Consider the following 17,233-nt stretch of genomic DNA (forward strand, 5'->3'; position numbering starts at 1 on the left):
ATTCTCAAAAATGGATATTACTCATTCAATAGTTGGGTTACATTGCTCACAACCTACCTAATAATTCTCATCGTCATCGTTTAGTTCCATTTGGAGTATCGTTTAGTAGTTGAGTAGCGTGGGATTGGAAGTTTCTCTTAACTCTGGATTGGAAGTTGTTGTTTCGGTATAGTGAATATAAGTTTACATAGTTTAGAGTTACGACTAAAGATATTCATTCTTTTTCCAATGCACAGATATATCTTTTAAAAATAAAATCATATTGAAATATTAACTTTCAAAACAAATAATACCTTAAATATGATAATTTATCATAATAATTTTATCTTTCCAACTTGAGGTTAGAACATCTTGATAATAAAATACAAGTGCATTGGACCAGATTTTCTTAAAAAGAATAACGTCTTAAGTGTTTCAGTTTCGACTTTTTTTTCACGTATCACTAAATTTAATCACCTTTGTGCCTGATTGCTTGCTGTTTATTTTCTTTGCTTCTATTCTAAAAATGTCAATGTTGTCTTTGTCGCTGAAATTCTGTGTTGCGAGTTTTGACATGTAATTTTTAGTCACTGATCTGAAATTTCCATGCTTTAATAAATAAGGCAAAATTGCCACGGATGAAAGACAGAACTCAGAGAAATTGTATGGCATTAGAAAGTGCAAAATTAAAACTAACATGTATTAAGGCAAGTCTGTCACATGAAATAGCAAAGAGAAAATAAATTGAGAAATGCGTACGGAAAAAATAATTTTCATTAATTTTTTGAAGATGACAAATGTGTAAATCCATACAAAAAAAAATATATGTTCGTCTATAAAAAAAACGTTAAAATATTGCTCTCTAAAATCATTCCATCAATTATGTAAAACTGTGATGACCTTTTTAACATGATATGTTCATACATTTTCAGCAATTAGATAAAATTCATGTAAATTACATTAAATAACAAAAAAAATAAAAAACACATAACTTAATCTATGTATACATCACTCAACAGTAAAAAAATGCGTTAAAAATAGAATAAAATGGATGGTCCCGTAAATTGCAGATTCGTTAGATCGACTACGAATGATTCCGACAGGACTAAAATTTAATTTCGGACCATAACTTACATGCTTTCGAATTTAAGAATTTTGGTAATGTTGTTGGTAACTTGGTATGTACATGACATGAGATCACAGGCTATATCGACTAATAAACTAAATGAATAACACATTTATGGAGTTGAAACGCTCAATCATGTAGGTCCCAACCCCTCAACATTATATATATATATATATATATATATATATATATAATATCCATCAAAGTGAACATAAACAACAGAGACAATCTATGATGGTTTCCTTCAGAGGCATTTTTTAAACAGAACACAGCACCATACTCTACTCTGCATCTAGAAGCCACAATCCAATAACCATCTCCTTTATACATTTAAACGAGCTCCAGTAATTGCTGCGAGATATCTGCACAAAAGTTAGAAACAGTATTAACTAATAAGCATGCGTAATCATAACTTTTCCCAGAATTTTTTACAAAATGAGTTGGCATCAATGTTAACATTTAGATGCATAGGTGGTCCTAGCACTTTATTCCATCCAACAACTATGGTTGAATCTGGGAAATTTCTATCATAATTTTGGAAATTTATTTCTGCTTCAGCATTAATCTAACATATGGAAGTCTAGTCACATTTTCAAGACAACTCCTTTGAAAAGCTACAAAGTAAAAACCTACATTTTAGATTTCAGGTTTCAAATGATTAGATTAAACCAAATTTATTAAAAGAAAGAGTAAATTAAAGAGATTGACATGACATCAGACCCCGTTATTCCAAAAATAATCAACTGATGCAATATAGTGACGAAATTGTTTCTTCTCCTCTCTCGAAAATCAACCAAACTCCACTTATCCATCACTGATGAACCACTCTAGAAACCAAATTAGTATAAATTCAACGCTATTCAAGAGAAAAGGGAGAGATATAGAAGGAAGGGGAAAGTGGTAGCAGAGTACCCCCAAGAATGGATGGTGTTGCCCCAAACTCCTGCCAGATATTGTGATAAGCAGTAAGATCAATTCTCAGAAACTTTGAAGCAAGATAGGCAGCTCCCGCAGCAATGTGATGGGGTTTATACTGAAGCCATAGAGAGCTCTGAAGACTGCAAAACACCATTTTCTAGCGTCAGAAAATCACACTAGACACATGCGTTCTGCAAGCATCTCTTAACAGACATTCAGAGATATGCAAACAGCAAATTATCCAAAGCAACAAGAATAGAAGATTCTTGTAAAAATTAACACATGTTTTCACCATATCTGAGATCATGCCAACTATTGAAATAAGAAGACGTACAAAATTGAACATTGATTCCAACAGCAAAACACAAATTTACTTACTTTTCCTTTCCAACAAGGCAGCAACTCAGGAAGAATATTATTCCAAGAATCTTGGCACAATTGCTGATAGGGTACCAAACTATAGCATTATCTTATACTCATTTAGAGAATTATTCAGATTTCCAGGCCAAATATGCTGTGGGGGCTTTAAACTCCAGAAATCTATGTAATTAAAATCAGAATGCATACACAGGGTGCTGCACGTTGCAAACAATTGAATCTTTCAAAGCTAATGCCAATGCAACATCTTCTGCTCTACATTTGGATCTGGACAGCCTTGCTAATATGGGAATCAGAATGCTTGTGATGAATGCATCCTATTCTGCACTACAGATTAACTCACTAAATCCTCTACCACTGTCCATATTGCAGGTGCAAATTGTAAGTTTAACAACATTACACAATACAGAACATGAAAAAATGGAAGGAGAATTTGATTTATCCTTTCCAACAAAAAACAAATAATAGAAAAATCTTCCTGATAATTTTAGTCCAAACCTGCAGCTAATCATGGATAAAGAACTTTACCTCTAAGTAATCTCAAGATAGAAATTAATATAGAATGATAAAATCCAACACTGGAATGGAACCTTCCTTGATAACTTAAGTCACTAGTTCACAAAGTCCGGCACTAATCTACCAATACTATACTCCAATGAACATTCATTTTCAAAGAACTAAAGCTTCAATGTAAATTAAAAACAGCAAGATATGAAACAGTGTGAACAATGAAAGAAGAACAGGACAACATCTTCAAAACAAACTCCAAATGTACAATGTGAATCGGGAATTGTGGAAGTTAAAGTGAAAAAGAAAACATAAATAAGATAAGTTGGCTGCAACATGCATTTTCAGATTTAATAGGAAATGGACAACTTATTGTGAAAATTACATGGTTTCATGAAAAATTAGTGCTGGAATAGGAGGATGATTTTCGGAATTCATGGATAAGGATCAAGGAGCTTTTGATACCATATTAAGAGATGAAGAGAAAAAAATATAGAGAAAGGAAATTTTTGTATTGATTATACTGAGTTTGTACAATGATGAGCTTATGTTTACAGCAACTATATACAGGCTGCAGAAGTTCATCTAACTCACCAAGTCAGTTATAACAACAACCCAACCAAATTCGTTAATGGATACTGTTAGCATTTTAGGCTTATGGAAACCAAAGGTAATATGCATACACATAACCTAACAGCTCTGCAATTAAGGTTTTCAACATAAATACTTTCGGCAGCAGCCTAGGTTCATCTAAAGTAAGATTTAATCAAAACTATGGACAACAATTTCCCAACTATCGAAAGTGGATCCCACAAGAACTTTAAACTAAAAGCTTGTTGCTCAAAGAAGGTGAAATTCTAAGTTCTGGGTGACCAGATTCTATAGTTTTGTTACTCTTCTTGTTGATTTCTATAATGACTAGCAACTATTTCGCATGTACTGTTGCAAATGATGGCCAGTTAAACCTTCAACTGTGCATTTCCATGACAATCTTAATGACTAGTCTTAATGTCAATAAACAGTGAGATTACAAGTTTTGATCAGATATAAAATCCGAAAGACGACATTAACAAGAACAGGGTATCAAAGTATGCTAAAAAATAGCTAGGTTAAAATCAAATGAAAACCTCAAATATTTCAACATATATTATGCAAATTTAAAACTCCCACGAAAAGGAAATAATCCAAGTGAGTAACCGAAAATTCAATGTGGCTAGAAAAGTGAAGGGGGATTGAGACACCTTGCACAAACTCAAAGATCAGCCCTCAAAAATAATAAAGGAAACAGTTTAAAACAAAGGGATTTTATTTATCAGCATATTCCAGCTCAAAATAGTTTTCGTAAAAATCAACTAATCAATTAATAAAGCAGGTTGAAAGAAATAAACAAAAACCTAAGACCAGAGGAGGAAATATAGAAGACAACCCAGTACATGAGACTCCCATAGTGGGGGCTTGGGAAGGGTGTATATATGCAACATTACTCCCGTAAAGCGGAGAGACTATCTCCAAGGTACCATTTGAAAAATTAAATGCTTTCTTTTTTCTGTTTATTATATTTAAAGTGCAAAGATAACCTATTTGACCTCATTAAAAAGATATTATTCTCTCATAAAAAAGGTAACCTATTTGGCTGAAGTCATCAGAATAGATAACCCACAAAACATGGAGGGTTTGTCAAAAAATCAGGGTCAGAGGAATAGTAGTAGCTGTCTTGGGCAGCCAAAAGAAAAGTTTCTTACCCACAAAGCATGGAGGGTTTGTCAGAAAATCAGGGTCAGAGGAATAGTAGTAGTTATCTTGGGCAGCCAATAGAAAAGTTTCTTAGAACTAATTTGGATAAACTTATCCGTAAGCATTTTTAGAAGAAGAAAACAAAAAGGAAAAAAATAAACTCCTCTGTAATTAGTTTATGTAGAAATTAAAAATAGACTTCTCTGTAATTAGTTTATGTAGAAACTAACATGAGAGAAGTTTTACAAATTAGCATATGCATAAATTAATTCTAACTTATGATGTTTGTGGTTAAGTTAATGTCATTTTCTTTCTTATTTTATTTTGTAAGAAGCACTTGAGCAAAAGTTTATCCACATAGGCTGCTTAGGGTATGGCAATCCATTAAACTATCAGCAGTTCACTTCCAGATGTAAAACAAATGTTCCATGAACATTAAACAGTATATCAACCCACCAGCTAAAAATATTATACAGGCTAGCATGCTCATATCGTGAAGATCCTGCACTATATGCATGCCAAAAGATTCAATACCCCATGAAAGATTAATTACAAAGAACAGTTACTCTAAAGAAAAATATTAAGAGGTTTAATAACCTTTAACCAAAAATTTGAGGGGAGACACCAAGGCTACTAGCTCTCTAGAACTCAAGAAAATGCACTATGTTTTTTAGGGTAATTGTTGTGTATTACACTGTATGAGCCAAGTAAAAACCAATAAAAATGATGCGTAAAGAGGACTTCAGGTTGAAACAATACATGCACATGCAAACCAAAACAGACTAAAGGGAAGGGAGGTTTATATGTATCTGATGGGTTATTTGCACCCAAGCCCAAAATCCAACAAGTCTATTAGGCTTAAGGCTAGAAAAGGAGAGAAAATACAGTTTTGGAGAGTAGTTTGTTACTAAAGACAGAACTGATGTATAAGGGGAGTCACATAGGAATATGTCATCTCTATTTGTGACTTAACTTGGCTTAGGAAGTTTCTTCCACAGCACGGAGCTCTTTGTTTTCTGTAATTTCTCTTTTCTTCTCATCAATAAAATATAGTCTCCCAGCCAGATTGCACCAGATCCTATCATTGGTGTTTTCACTCAAAAGAAGTTATGAGGGAGAATCAATTGTGAGCAAACTTGTATGGTTTCTCAATGAATTGATACTTTAGACACTCACATGGTAAAGGTTGAATCCACTCTCAATCAAGAGGAAGTACCGTGTTGCATAATCATTATTTGACACTAAAGAAACACATGGTACAGCTGAATATTCAGCTAAGCAGGGCTCCTCGCTGACCAGCATTGAGGATATTAGGAAGTCCTCTGTGGCTTGACATTTCAAGGTGTCGCAGGGATTGCAGTGCCAATAGAATTTGGATTCCTCATCAGTCAGGAGAATTTCCTGTGCAGATATGTATTTTGTTGAGCAAGACACACCACAAGAACTGTGACTACAACTGGCAAAAATATGTATGGAGAGATTGAGGGAATGACATGACTTTGTTCAGGCTGCTGAAGGAGGCAAAACAAGAATTGGAATGGGAACGGCTCAAATGATCTCCTTTTGACTGATATAATCATACAATAATCACCATACAGGGAACCTGTTCTTGAAATCAAAGGTATTTTTCCAGGAGAGAGCAGCGAATATACATGGACAAGTTTGAGATGTTTGCTGCTAAAATAAATGACACTTGAATTTGATTGTGGGCTTGGGCACAGATAACCCATTAGTATCAGTACATATTTGGTTCAAAAATGGAAGGACAAGCAAACATACTGTTGCAATTGCAGAAAGTACAAGACCCAACAAATATGAAAACTCACCCTTTGCTGATCAAGTTCAATGCCAGGTTCAACAAAATAGTCTTCGATGGGCCTAATTTGTCAAGGATAGAAGTAAGAGGTGCATATGGATGCTGCACATTAAGTTCAAAATTTAGAGTAGTAAGCAGCAATAGCTCAGCCTCAAGCACCCGGTCATGATACTTTTCAAACCAATCCTGAAAAACAAATCAAGTCAACATGAGTGAAAATTAAACTTAATCCTATTCCAAGGAAGAACCTGCCCGAGATTCTTTAGTAGTGGAGATTATTTTAGAAGCCTCCAAGAAAAATGTTGACTGACTTGAGGTAACATGCTGCTTAAATGACACTATGCATCTAAAATTTTATTGAAGAACAACAACCATATCCATGAGTGACAGAGTATATTATATATCCACATAACATTGATAAAGATTTTTTTTTATTGTCTCCTACCAGCATGTTACCAAAAGAAGTACGAAAATGTACATATTTTGAAGTCTACTCACAAGAGGAAGCAGATAGGACAGCAAAGTAAAATCTTTTTTAAATAAGATTTCACTGGATGCTCGCAACACACTATTCAAAGGGCATGGTGTTTCCTCTGACTTTCCAGCAAGAAAAATGGCAGCAGTAGAAATTAACTGTGACAGGACACAATCAAAATTAATTAAACCACATGCTGACCATGAGAAGCAACTCCGAAAAACAAATATGAATACCGATGTAACTGCATACTTGTTTAGATAAAAAAAAGTTAGCAATCGCTCACATCGGTCTACTAGGATTAATGGGCATTTCAAAATAATCACTGTTTCTGTCTTGAGAATAAACCATATAAGATATTTCATAGACATTATCTCATCAAAATATTTCCTATCTGAATTTTTTTCAATATCTATAATAGTGTCTTCTGCTGTATAATTTTTTATAAAAAAATATTACTTATTTTATCAAATAAGTCTTATACTCCTAATGACTGTAGGCAAAAAACAATATTTTTCATACAAAAACTAATGGAAATACTACAGTAAAATGATGGCATTTCTCTAAAATTAAGATATATGATGGAATCTTGTCAACTAATAATAATTTGAGTCTTACATTCTTTCCTGCAATCAAAAATTTGTGTTTTGATGCTAATTTGATACTAATTTTATATGTTGTCCCGCATTTGAGTCATGTCCTATCTAAATTTTATATGATAAAATTTATGCACTTCTCAAAGTATGACAACTTCCATGAACATTGTAGTTTTCACAGTGATCGTGAAGCAATTAGTAAGAAATTAAGTTGGTAATCAAAGCTAGAGGGTAAACAGACTAACAAATCTGTCATGGCAAGCGTGAGATCTTCGAACAAAAAAACGGTGGCACAGAACCATAGCTGTCCCGATGGTAGTTTGAGGCCTGCAAAGGAACATATCAAACTTTACACAGGTGTAAGACAAACAATTAATTTGCAACCTCAGGTAACAATACCATAAACATATATCCAGAAACTTTATGATGTTAATTGTTTTAAAAACAACACGAAGCATGTGACCAGCAATGTGAATCTTACAAGTTAAGCCACATCCCAAGATTTTGAATGAAGGCGCAGTACGAGTAGCGCAAGTGTGTCTCGTGAAGTACATCAATACCATCTTTTCTGGATGGAGAACATTTATCAATCTCATTCCTTGACATAAACACCGGCTCTTTATCTTCAAATATAGAACAATCAAGCTTGCATATAGGTGATATAGAGGTATCAACATTGGATCTTTTAGGAGGCTCTTGAAAGTTAATGGAAGTAGTGGGGATATTGCCTTGGACAGTGGATGGAAGATAGTGTTTCTGGTTGTTTTCCCAACTAGGAGTTGGATGTTTCCTCCTTTTCGAAGATGAAGGCACAGCATCGTGCTGAACATAGTTACCGTAATCAAAGTTGTTACCATTAGAATAGACACCATGTTCTGCCCAGCAGCGATCACGAATGTCATAATTTCCATGATAATAGTTGATCCTGCTCCGCTTCCGGTTGCCATTGTTGTTGTTTCCATCAAAGGTGGGACAACAACCACCATGTTGATATCCTTGTGCTTGCGAATTCCTTCCAAAAGACATTATTCCTGCAAAACCATAATAATCATCTGATTTTATTTTATAAATCTTTTTCACATTTCTACTATTCAGCAATAAAAGACCTCTGCAATCGAATTCCGATTTCATCACGCGTATGCCATAATGCCACCAACAAAATTTCAATCATTTGACCGATAACAAAAAGTTCAGAGACTGAAAATCCAATTTGTCTTCCCAAACTTATATCACAAAACTCGTAACATAAAATTCCTGAATGAAAAGCATCAAATGGCACAGAGGACCATAAATCGTAGAATTAGATGGTGGAAATTTCATCGTCGTTCACATCTTGTGAAAAGTAAGTGAAAAAACGAAAAAAAAAACGATGAAAAAAAAATCCAAGGTGATAAATGAGAATAGGGTGAAGGTGTACCTGATTACTACGAAAACAACTTCTAGAAATTGGAATTGTAATGAAAATACAGAGCAATAACAGAGAGATGAACAAAGAACAGCCTTGCGTTGCGCCTCTTTGCAATTTGAAGATCAAGGGTAGTTCAAATAAAAAACAAGTTTAACTTCCAATTTAGTTCAGGAAGACACGCAATGCTAGTTTTTTTTAGTTAATTACTATTTCTTTTTACTTTTTGGAGTAATTTAATTTAATTTAATTTTCCCCAGACTTTTTTACTTATTTTTAAATTAATTTCTTACTTAAATATTAAGATTTTAAAAAATGATTTATGAAATGATTAAAAATAAGTAAAATGAAAAATAAATAAAAAAGATAGAATTTATAAGACTTGAAATTAAGATTTGGAGAGAAAAAAAAAATCAATTTTATGCGAACCGAATTTACTATTTTTATTTTGAATAGAAGATAATTGTTTTAACTTTAAAATTTAATTCAAATTTAAACATAAATTAAAATAAAATTAATAAACAATCAAATTTACTTGCTTTTTAAAAAAATAGTTAAAAAAAAAGCCAAATGAAATAAAATTATAAGAATTTGTTGAAGATTTAAGATTACAAAATATATTAATAAACTTTCATAATAATTTCAATAGAACTCTACCATAATTTTCAATTATTTCAAAGATTCTAGTATTTTATTAAGAAAATCTGATGCGAAAGATAAAGAATTTAAAGTTTGAGGAGTTGGAATATTCATAACTTTACTTGATTGGATTGAAATAGGAATAACAACAAAGTTGTCCTTTCTTCTTTTATTAGTTCGTACTATAGGATTTGGATTTACTTTAACGGAAAAAAATATATTTAAAAAATAATAAATGATAGTATTTTTTTTAAACTAATAATAGTGACAACCATTTCTTGTGGATAGGCATTTTAAATGTTTTAAAAAAATGTATTGAATCTTGTTTAAAATGTTAAAAATCATAACTGGCTAAATTAATAAAAACATTAAAATCCATAATAGAAAAATGACAAAATGTAAGCATAAGCTCGTTTCCAAAAATAATAATTTTAACTTAACATTTTTTATAATATGATAATATTATTAAAAGTATACAAATCTAACGAAAGATATTTTGATAATATAAGTAAAAAAAATATATATATATAGCAGAATTTTATTAAAATATAAATAATTAATCTAAAATTTTTAAAAAAAAATTATCATGTGTTTAAAAAAATAAAAACTCCTTTGTTTAAAAAAACAAATATTAATTTCATTATATGAGGGTAGACTATTTATTATTATTATTATTATTATTATTATTATATATAATAAGTGCATAAATTTTTATTAAAAATACTTTTACCGGCAAAACACTTTAGACCTATAAGAAAAATATATAGTATTTTGTATAAAATTTTAAAAAAAGTGTATTGAATTTTATTTTAAAATTGATTAACGGGACGAAAGAATAAATATATTTTAATTTAAAATCAGATTCAATTACAACTATTATTTATTTTATGTATTACCCAAGATAAAGATTATTTATATAAGTAAAAATATAAAATGTGTTTTTAATGTATAAATTATGTCATTGTAGAAAATAAAATAAATAAATAATTTTCTCATGTAGGTTATATTCTTGATGTTTATATTGTGATATAAAATTGTATTTCACATTGAAAACTATTTACATAGGACAAAAATAGAGGTACAGAGGAGGATGGCTGAATTTTTAGATTATTTAGATAGATTTTTTTAACAACTTGTGAGAATATTACAAGAATTTCACTTTTAAATAAAATATGAGAGTTTAAAATTTTAATTGAGTCAAAAAAATTAAAATATATAAACTGATATTAACTAGTTAAGAATGTGTGGTTGTGACAAACAACATATAGTGAAAACTTGATTTTGCCTATCAGAAAAATGTGGTTAAAACTTAAAAATTATTAAAACAAAGTAATATTTGATACACTGTTATGTTGGGCAAAAACATTATATTAAATTTTGTTATAAAAATATATTTGTGATGAATTTCGTCCTACTTCTTCTATGGATTTTACTGTGATCAAACTAAATGTAACCTATAAAATAAAATAAAAACATATAGGCAAGATATAGTTCATGAAAAAAAAAAAAAACTCGTGTACATGCCAGTGTATCAAATATTATTTGATAAATATTAAGTATCTGAATTCATGTAAATCATAAAATGACTAATAAAAAAATATATGGATGTTCAATAGTTTTAAGAATGACAATATACGTTAAAATATACATTAAGATAACTAAGAATAGTATAAGGAAATAACAATTTTAAAATACAATTAGATAGTGTTATACAAATATTATTAAAATTTTCGTAAAAACTCTAAATTTTATAAAGACATGATTAAATTGAATTTGAAATTACCACAGAAATGGTTAGTAAAGAATTTTGAATCAAATTTAATTAAAATTAAAAAAATAAATTAAAAAATACAAATTCAAGTGTGATTGCATATTGTAAGACATAATTAGTTAAAAATTACATTATTAAATTAAAAATGCATAATCATGTTCTCGTTTATTGTTTATTGTTAAGCAAGAAAGATAAAGATAATACAAAAGTAAAATCTAATAAATAAAGAGAGAAGAGAAATTTAAGATACAAATTTATATTGGTTTATCCTATGATTTAGACTATGTATTGCTTAAAAGGTTACATTATTATAGACGTGTACACATACATCTATATATACAATGAATATTTACACCTCTCTAGATACACCGAGTACATAGATCGCTTCAGGTACATTGATGTTCACACCTCTTTAGGTATACGGAGTATTCACATCTCTCTGTGTACATATCTCCTCTTGAGATTATAACCTATTAAGATATGATAAAAAAAAAACACTCACAAAGAGAGAACAATGAAAACTCACTTGGTATACTTCATAAGGTAATGATTTGCAATGTTTAACTAACAACTCAATTTAGGGTTTATGATTTAGGGTTTAGGCTTCAGGTACATTAATGTTCACACCTCTTTAGATACATAGAGTATTCACATATCTCTATGTACATCAGTCTTAATCTCCTCCTAAGATTATAATCTATCAAGATATGATAAAAAAAACACTCACAAATAGATAACAATGAAAACTCACTTGATATACTTCAAAGTAATGATTTACAATATTTAGCTCACAACTCGATTGACTAGACGTTTTATGTACAATATATATTAAATGTTGAAAGCTTTAAAAATTGCTCTAGTGATTTTTTTATTTTTCCTCAACTTGTAAGTCTTTATATAGTTTTCATAAATGACGATCATTGAAACTTATTAACTTCAAGACTTAAAAACAACACAAATCTCACTTTACACTTCTTCATTTTAGCGATGCTCCAAAAGAAAACTTTTGCTATGAAAATTTCTCACACTTCTTCTTGAATGTTTATTTGTTAAGGTTGATCTTTAAAATCTTTCTATACTTATATATTTTTAAATATTGAAACTTGAATATATGATACTCAAAGACAACATATTTTTCATAATGTAGCTTTTTCATTAAGAAAACTTCAACTTTGATATATTTACGTGCCTTAAATGTTTAATATACTTAAGGCAATATTTCACATGTAATTAACATATACAATAACCAATAAGCAACAATTAGCATTGATCAAAAAGTCATAGATATTTCAAGTCATAATCTTTATTTGAAAAACTTTTATACAGAAAAACTACATAACATGATTCCCAAATCTTTATATGTTTGTATAAATTATATATAGTAAAGTACATCAGATTTTAACTCATACTTAATTTTGACAAAACATAATCTCAAAATCAAATAATATTTATAATAAATAAATTCTTCTATGGATACATATATATTTTGTGTAGGTTTTAGGTATATATTACAGTTGATATGGTGAAGGGAGAATTAGCCACTTATATAATGAATTTTACAGTGACAACATGAAAAAACAATTAAAAGAAAGTTACAAGAAAAACACTAGTTACAAGAATTGTTTTTTAAAGTGACGATTTTATGTTTAAAAAATAACAATTGATGATGGAAAAATGATTTATAGGAATGGTGAGATGCAGCATTTGTTAGGGTGGCTTGTGAAGAAAGCATAGTAGGGAGAGTCGTTCCACCAGTGATGCCATGGTTCCTGCTCTGAATGCATATTGCGTTGGTTTGATAACCGACTCAAATTATCTGACAACAGTGACAACAAACTGCAATGGCTCCAACACTTCCAAAAACGCACCAACTATGGTTTCTGCCGAATCAGCCAAATTTTAATTACTAATCATAATACCAAATTCATTGTTTTTTCTGTTATCATCTTTCTTCAACTTCCTCCACCATGCAAAACCATTTCGATCATTGGCCTTCGGATCTGCAACTTCAAAACAAAATTATATCACGAGTGCATTGCATGTTGTTTTGTCGTCTACAACCACTGCCAGAATCTACAATAATTTTCACACACACCCTTCTTTACCTCTAATTACACCTTTAGTCTTAGTTACTTAATTTTGTTAATTAATAAACTTAAGATCATTCCACTTTCAGGTTTAATAACCGAGATAGTGTGAGTAATTAGTTATAAAAGTTGTTCACGTGACTGTTCAAAAGTGGACATGGAAGTACAATAAAAAAAAAACAACTCAAAGGAACAATTCAAAAAGTTATTAAAAATGAAAATTACTAAAATTTTAGTTTCTAAAAAATTTCATCTTTTTTAGAAAGTGTGAATGTTTTTTACCATGGAAATGAACTTCTAGACATGTTCCTAGAGTGTTTTGCAAATCATTTGGTGGTGAATTATTCTTCTAAGTACACAAGTGATATTTCATTATAGGAGTTATTTCATTAAAAAATTGATAAAATATAAAAATATTTCAAACTTATATTATTCAAAACAGTTTCATATAAATTTTCAGGATTACACAAGTAAAATAAATAAAAATGGATGAAAGATCCTTGAATTGAACAGGAGCTCTAAGTAGATTTTTGGTAAAAAGTATTATTAAAATTTAAGAATCTTGGTCTAATAATTGAAAACTTGGGTTATGATGATGATGATGTGCAACTTTATTAATGGAAGTATTAATGGAGAAATGATTATTGGAAAAAGTGATGAATTTTGGGAGGGAACAGAAAAGTGAGTGGAGAAGAGGAGAAAGAAGGAAGGTCCCATGTGTTTGGTCATCCTAGTTTAACGCCTGGAGCACATGACACGTACAATGAGAAAGCTCACAACACATGAGGAGGCCAACTTCCAATTTAAAAACCCTTTTCACAAGCTCCACCTCTCCCATGTGGGTCTTTATTACCTCGCTATAGATGCGGCTCCTGTTTGTCAAATCACACATCAAAAATCAAACAACCTTGTCTTATGTCTTCATTAACATCCTTAACTAGGTTTCGTTAGTTCTCACTAATCACGATTTCACCTTATAAATGGAGCTATGTGCTCTGGAATGGAAGTTTGATGGAGTTAGAACTTAGAAGAGAAATGGGAAGGAGAAGAGGGAATGAATCAAAATCATACACGCTTCCTTCATCACCCTCTCACTCTTTCTCTTCTTCTTCTTCCTCAGACTTCGAGTTCACAATCTCTGTCTCACCCCGCAAATCCTCCAATGCACTCTGCCCTGCCGATGATCTCTTCTACAAGGGTCAGCTCCTCCCTCTCCACCTCTCCCAGCGCATCTCCATGGTCCGCACGCTCCTCCTCTCCTCCGCCAGCACCTCCTCCGCCTCCACCGCCGCACGCGACTCCACCGGCAGCAGCTCCAACGACTCCCACTCCTCCTTCACCAGCGACCTCGCGATCTTCCCTGACTGCGACTCTTCCCGCCCCAGCTCCGTAACAGAGGAAGACGAACTCAAGCGCCTCAACAACAGTATCAACAACAGCAGCAGCAACAACCTTTCATCTTCCATCTCCAAAAAATCTCACAAGTTCTTCTTCTCCAGATTCTCCTCTGTTTTCCGTAAGGAGAACAACCTACCCGTCAAAACCTCCCATGACCTAGACAGCGTCTCTGCAAATTCCTCAGTGAAAAAAATGAGCGTGACGGCCAGGGAGGTCATCATGAAGTACTTCAAGAAGGTGAAGCCTCTCTACGAGAAGCTCTCCCAGAAACAGCAGAGGTCAGGGCAGTTAAACACAGGGGAGGGTGCTGGTGCTGGTGTAGTGACAATGACCTCTGTTTTTTCACTTTTAACCAAGACAGAAAAATCTACCAAACTATGCAAGACAGAGAGAAAACAGAGTGTGGGTGCGCTTTCTCATTCTTTCTCGGGAAATCTCAGATACCCCAGAAGAAGAAGAAGCTGCGTTTCGAGTTGTCCTTCTTCCATGAGATCATCGCCGAATCACTCCGGTGTTCTCTCTCAACCAGGTGCTGCTGCTGCTGCTATGTACTGCGGAGACACTTCTTCCATGGAAGAGTTGCAGAACGCAATCCAAGGAGCCATAGCCCATTGCAAGAACTCGATGATTCAGAACAAAATGACCAGTAAGGAAATCTGAATCCAATCTAGTAAAGTAAAATCAAATGAATCCATGCAGTTTCTTTTCTTTCCACCTCTTTCATTCCCTTGTCAATGTTCAAAATCCATGATGAACTAATTAGCCACAGGGTGTGGTGAATCATCAAAAAATATGTTCTTTTACCTTGATTTGACTGCAAAAATTTGAAAGTTATGGTCTGTTGGATAATTTATTGCATAACAGTGACTTCCCTCTGGTTGGAGTAATTGCTCTGCAAAGCTAAATTGGCACCATGTGACTTGGAATTTTATTGGAGATGAGATTCCATTTGTAACGTTACATGAAGCTACCTTCTCATCAAAATCATTTTGGTTTATCTAGCATCAAACAATAATGTAGTTCTGTTTTCTTATTTCCATCTTCAAAATCCAACTTGGTACATTGCTTTATAAAACTAATAAAAACAATAGTACATCGAACTTCGGTCTCATCCTGCATGTGCGTAAATTATAAGGAAGATTCAAACCTTCTCATTATTAAATCTACAAATTTTTGTTTAGTAGGAAGGTTCTGCATAAGTCTCCATATGTCAACAATTAATCAATATTTAGATTTTTTTTCAGTTTAAATAATTAATTCAACAAATAATTAAGTATGTTTTATTATATTTAAGCTTTTACTTTATCACTAAAAAAAATCATTAAATAAAAATCAGTTTTAGAGATAAAAAAATAATTAATTACTATATTAATAAAATTAAATAATATTTTAAAAAATAAAAAAATTATTAATACTTAAATTAATTTCTATTATTAATAAATAATTTCTAAACTAATATCTAGTTAGATAGAAAAAATTAGATATCAAATTTAAAATTTAAATAATTGATAGCTAAAATCTAGATAACTAATTAGATATAATTTAGAAACTATTTATCAATAATAAAAATTAATTTAAATATTAATAATGTTTTTAATTTTTAAAATAAAGTATAATTTTGTTAGTATAATAACTAATTATTTTTTATATTTAATTTTTAAAGAGTTTAATGTCTTAAAAAGATGTTGGGTGAATATCCCATCCCTATTAGCCTAATGGATGTCTACATTGAAACAAATAAAGAGAAAAGTGATATAATAAAGGAAAAAACAAAAAAAAAGGAAATTAATTGGTAATAGTGCATCTAGATTAAGCAATTAATGTACAAGGGCCCTTGGAATAAATTTTTCTTTTGCTGTCATTCCATCACTAATCTTTAGATAAAAATTATTTAATGCATTGGAACTATTCCAACTACATTTGCAATGAATTTGTTGATTCATTCTAATTTTACTATTCTTATAGTGTTAGTACAACCACTTTCTTTTTTTATACACATGAGTGAAATACTTAACTTTTTGCCATTTTTACTTAATATCTTGATTGTGTATTAACAAGTGGAAATGGTGATGAGAACATCAAACATAACTAATAACTAAAACACTTTTGTCATTTTCTGTTTGAGTTTTAGTTGTTCATTGAACTTATTAGAATGTTTTGCAAAACAAAACCATGTGAGATGGTACTTATATTTTACTTTTCAAGAGATCATACTTATGTTTGTAAACAAACAAATCAATCTTCTAGTGAGAATGGAATTAATGGGACGAAATCCTTATAATTAATGATAGTTAATTATGATTAATTAATTTTTTAAGTTGCTCTGACATCCAATAAATAAAATATTATTATTTTGTTTTGCATCATATGCACATTTTAGGATAAACAATTTTAGAGTACAATT

The 17,233-nt window shown here is 31.1% G+C and overlaps 2 protein-coding genes across 4 annotated transcripts; one reads left to right on the top strand and one right to left on the bottom strand.

Moving 5' to 3' along the window:
- Positions 1-1,282: 1,282 nt before the first annotated feature.
- On the bottom strand, positions 1,283-9,089 carry LOC137810397 (cyclin-T1-4-like). 3 transcript variants are annotated; one of them, XM_068611635.1, is made up of 7 exons: positions 8,947-9,089; positions 8,011-8,560; positions 7,775-7,856; positions 6,957-7,091; positions 6,469-6,644; positions 2,018-2,163; positions 1,283-1,467 (listed from the first exon to the last, which is right to left on the bottom strand). In XM_068611635.1, exons 2-7 carry the CDS (start codon positions 8,553-8,555, stop codon positions 1,436-1,438), a joined length of 1,116 nt encoding a protein of 371 aa, XP_068467736.1. In that variant the 5' UTR covers positions 8,556-8,560; positions 8,947-9,089; the 3' UTR covers positions 1,283-1,435. The 3 variants fall into 3 exon arrangements, with proteins under 3 accessions (XP_068467736.1, XP_068467737.1, XP_068467738.1); XM_068611636.1 differs by lacking the exons at positions 1,283-1,467; positions 2,018-2,163 and adding an exon at positions 2,507-2,723; XM_068611637.1 differs by lacking the exons at positions 1,283-1,467; positions 2,018-2,163 and adding an exon at positions 2,530-2,758.
- A 5,002-nt stretch (positions 9,090-14,091) lies between these two features.
- LOC137810398 (probable membrane-associated kinase regulator 1) lies at positions 14,092-15,862 on the top strand. Its single transcript, XM_068611638.1, has one exon. The coding sequence runs from the start codon at positions 14,443-14,445 to the stop codon at positions 15,487-15,489; it is 1,047 nt and encodes a 348-aa protein (XP_068467739.1). The 5' UTR covers positions 14,092-14,442; the 3' UTR covers positions 15,490-15,862.
- Positions 15,863-17,233: the final 1,371 nt, after the last annotated feature.

Source organism: Phaseolus vulgaris, chromosome 2 (genome assembly GCF_000499845.2).
Source record: "Phaseolus vulgaris cultivar G19833 chromosome 2, P. vulgaris v2.0, whole genome shotgun sequence".
In the NCBI taxonomy this organism is placed as follows: Eukaryota; Viridiplantae; Streptophyta; class Magnoliopsida; order Fabales; family Fabaceae; genus Phaseolus; species Phaseolus vulgaris.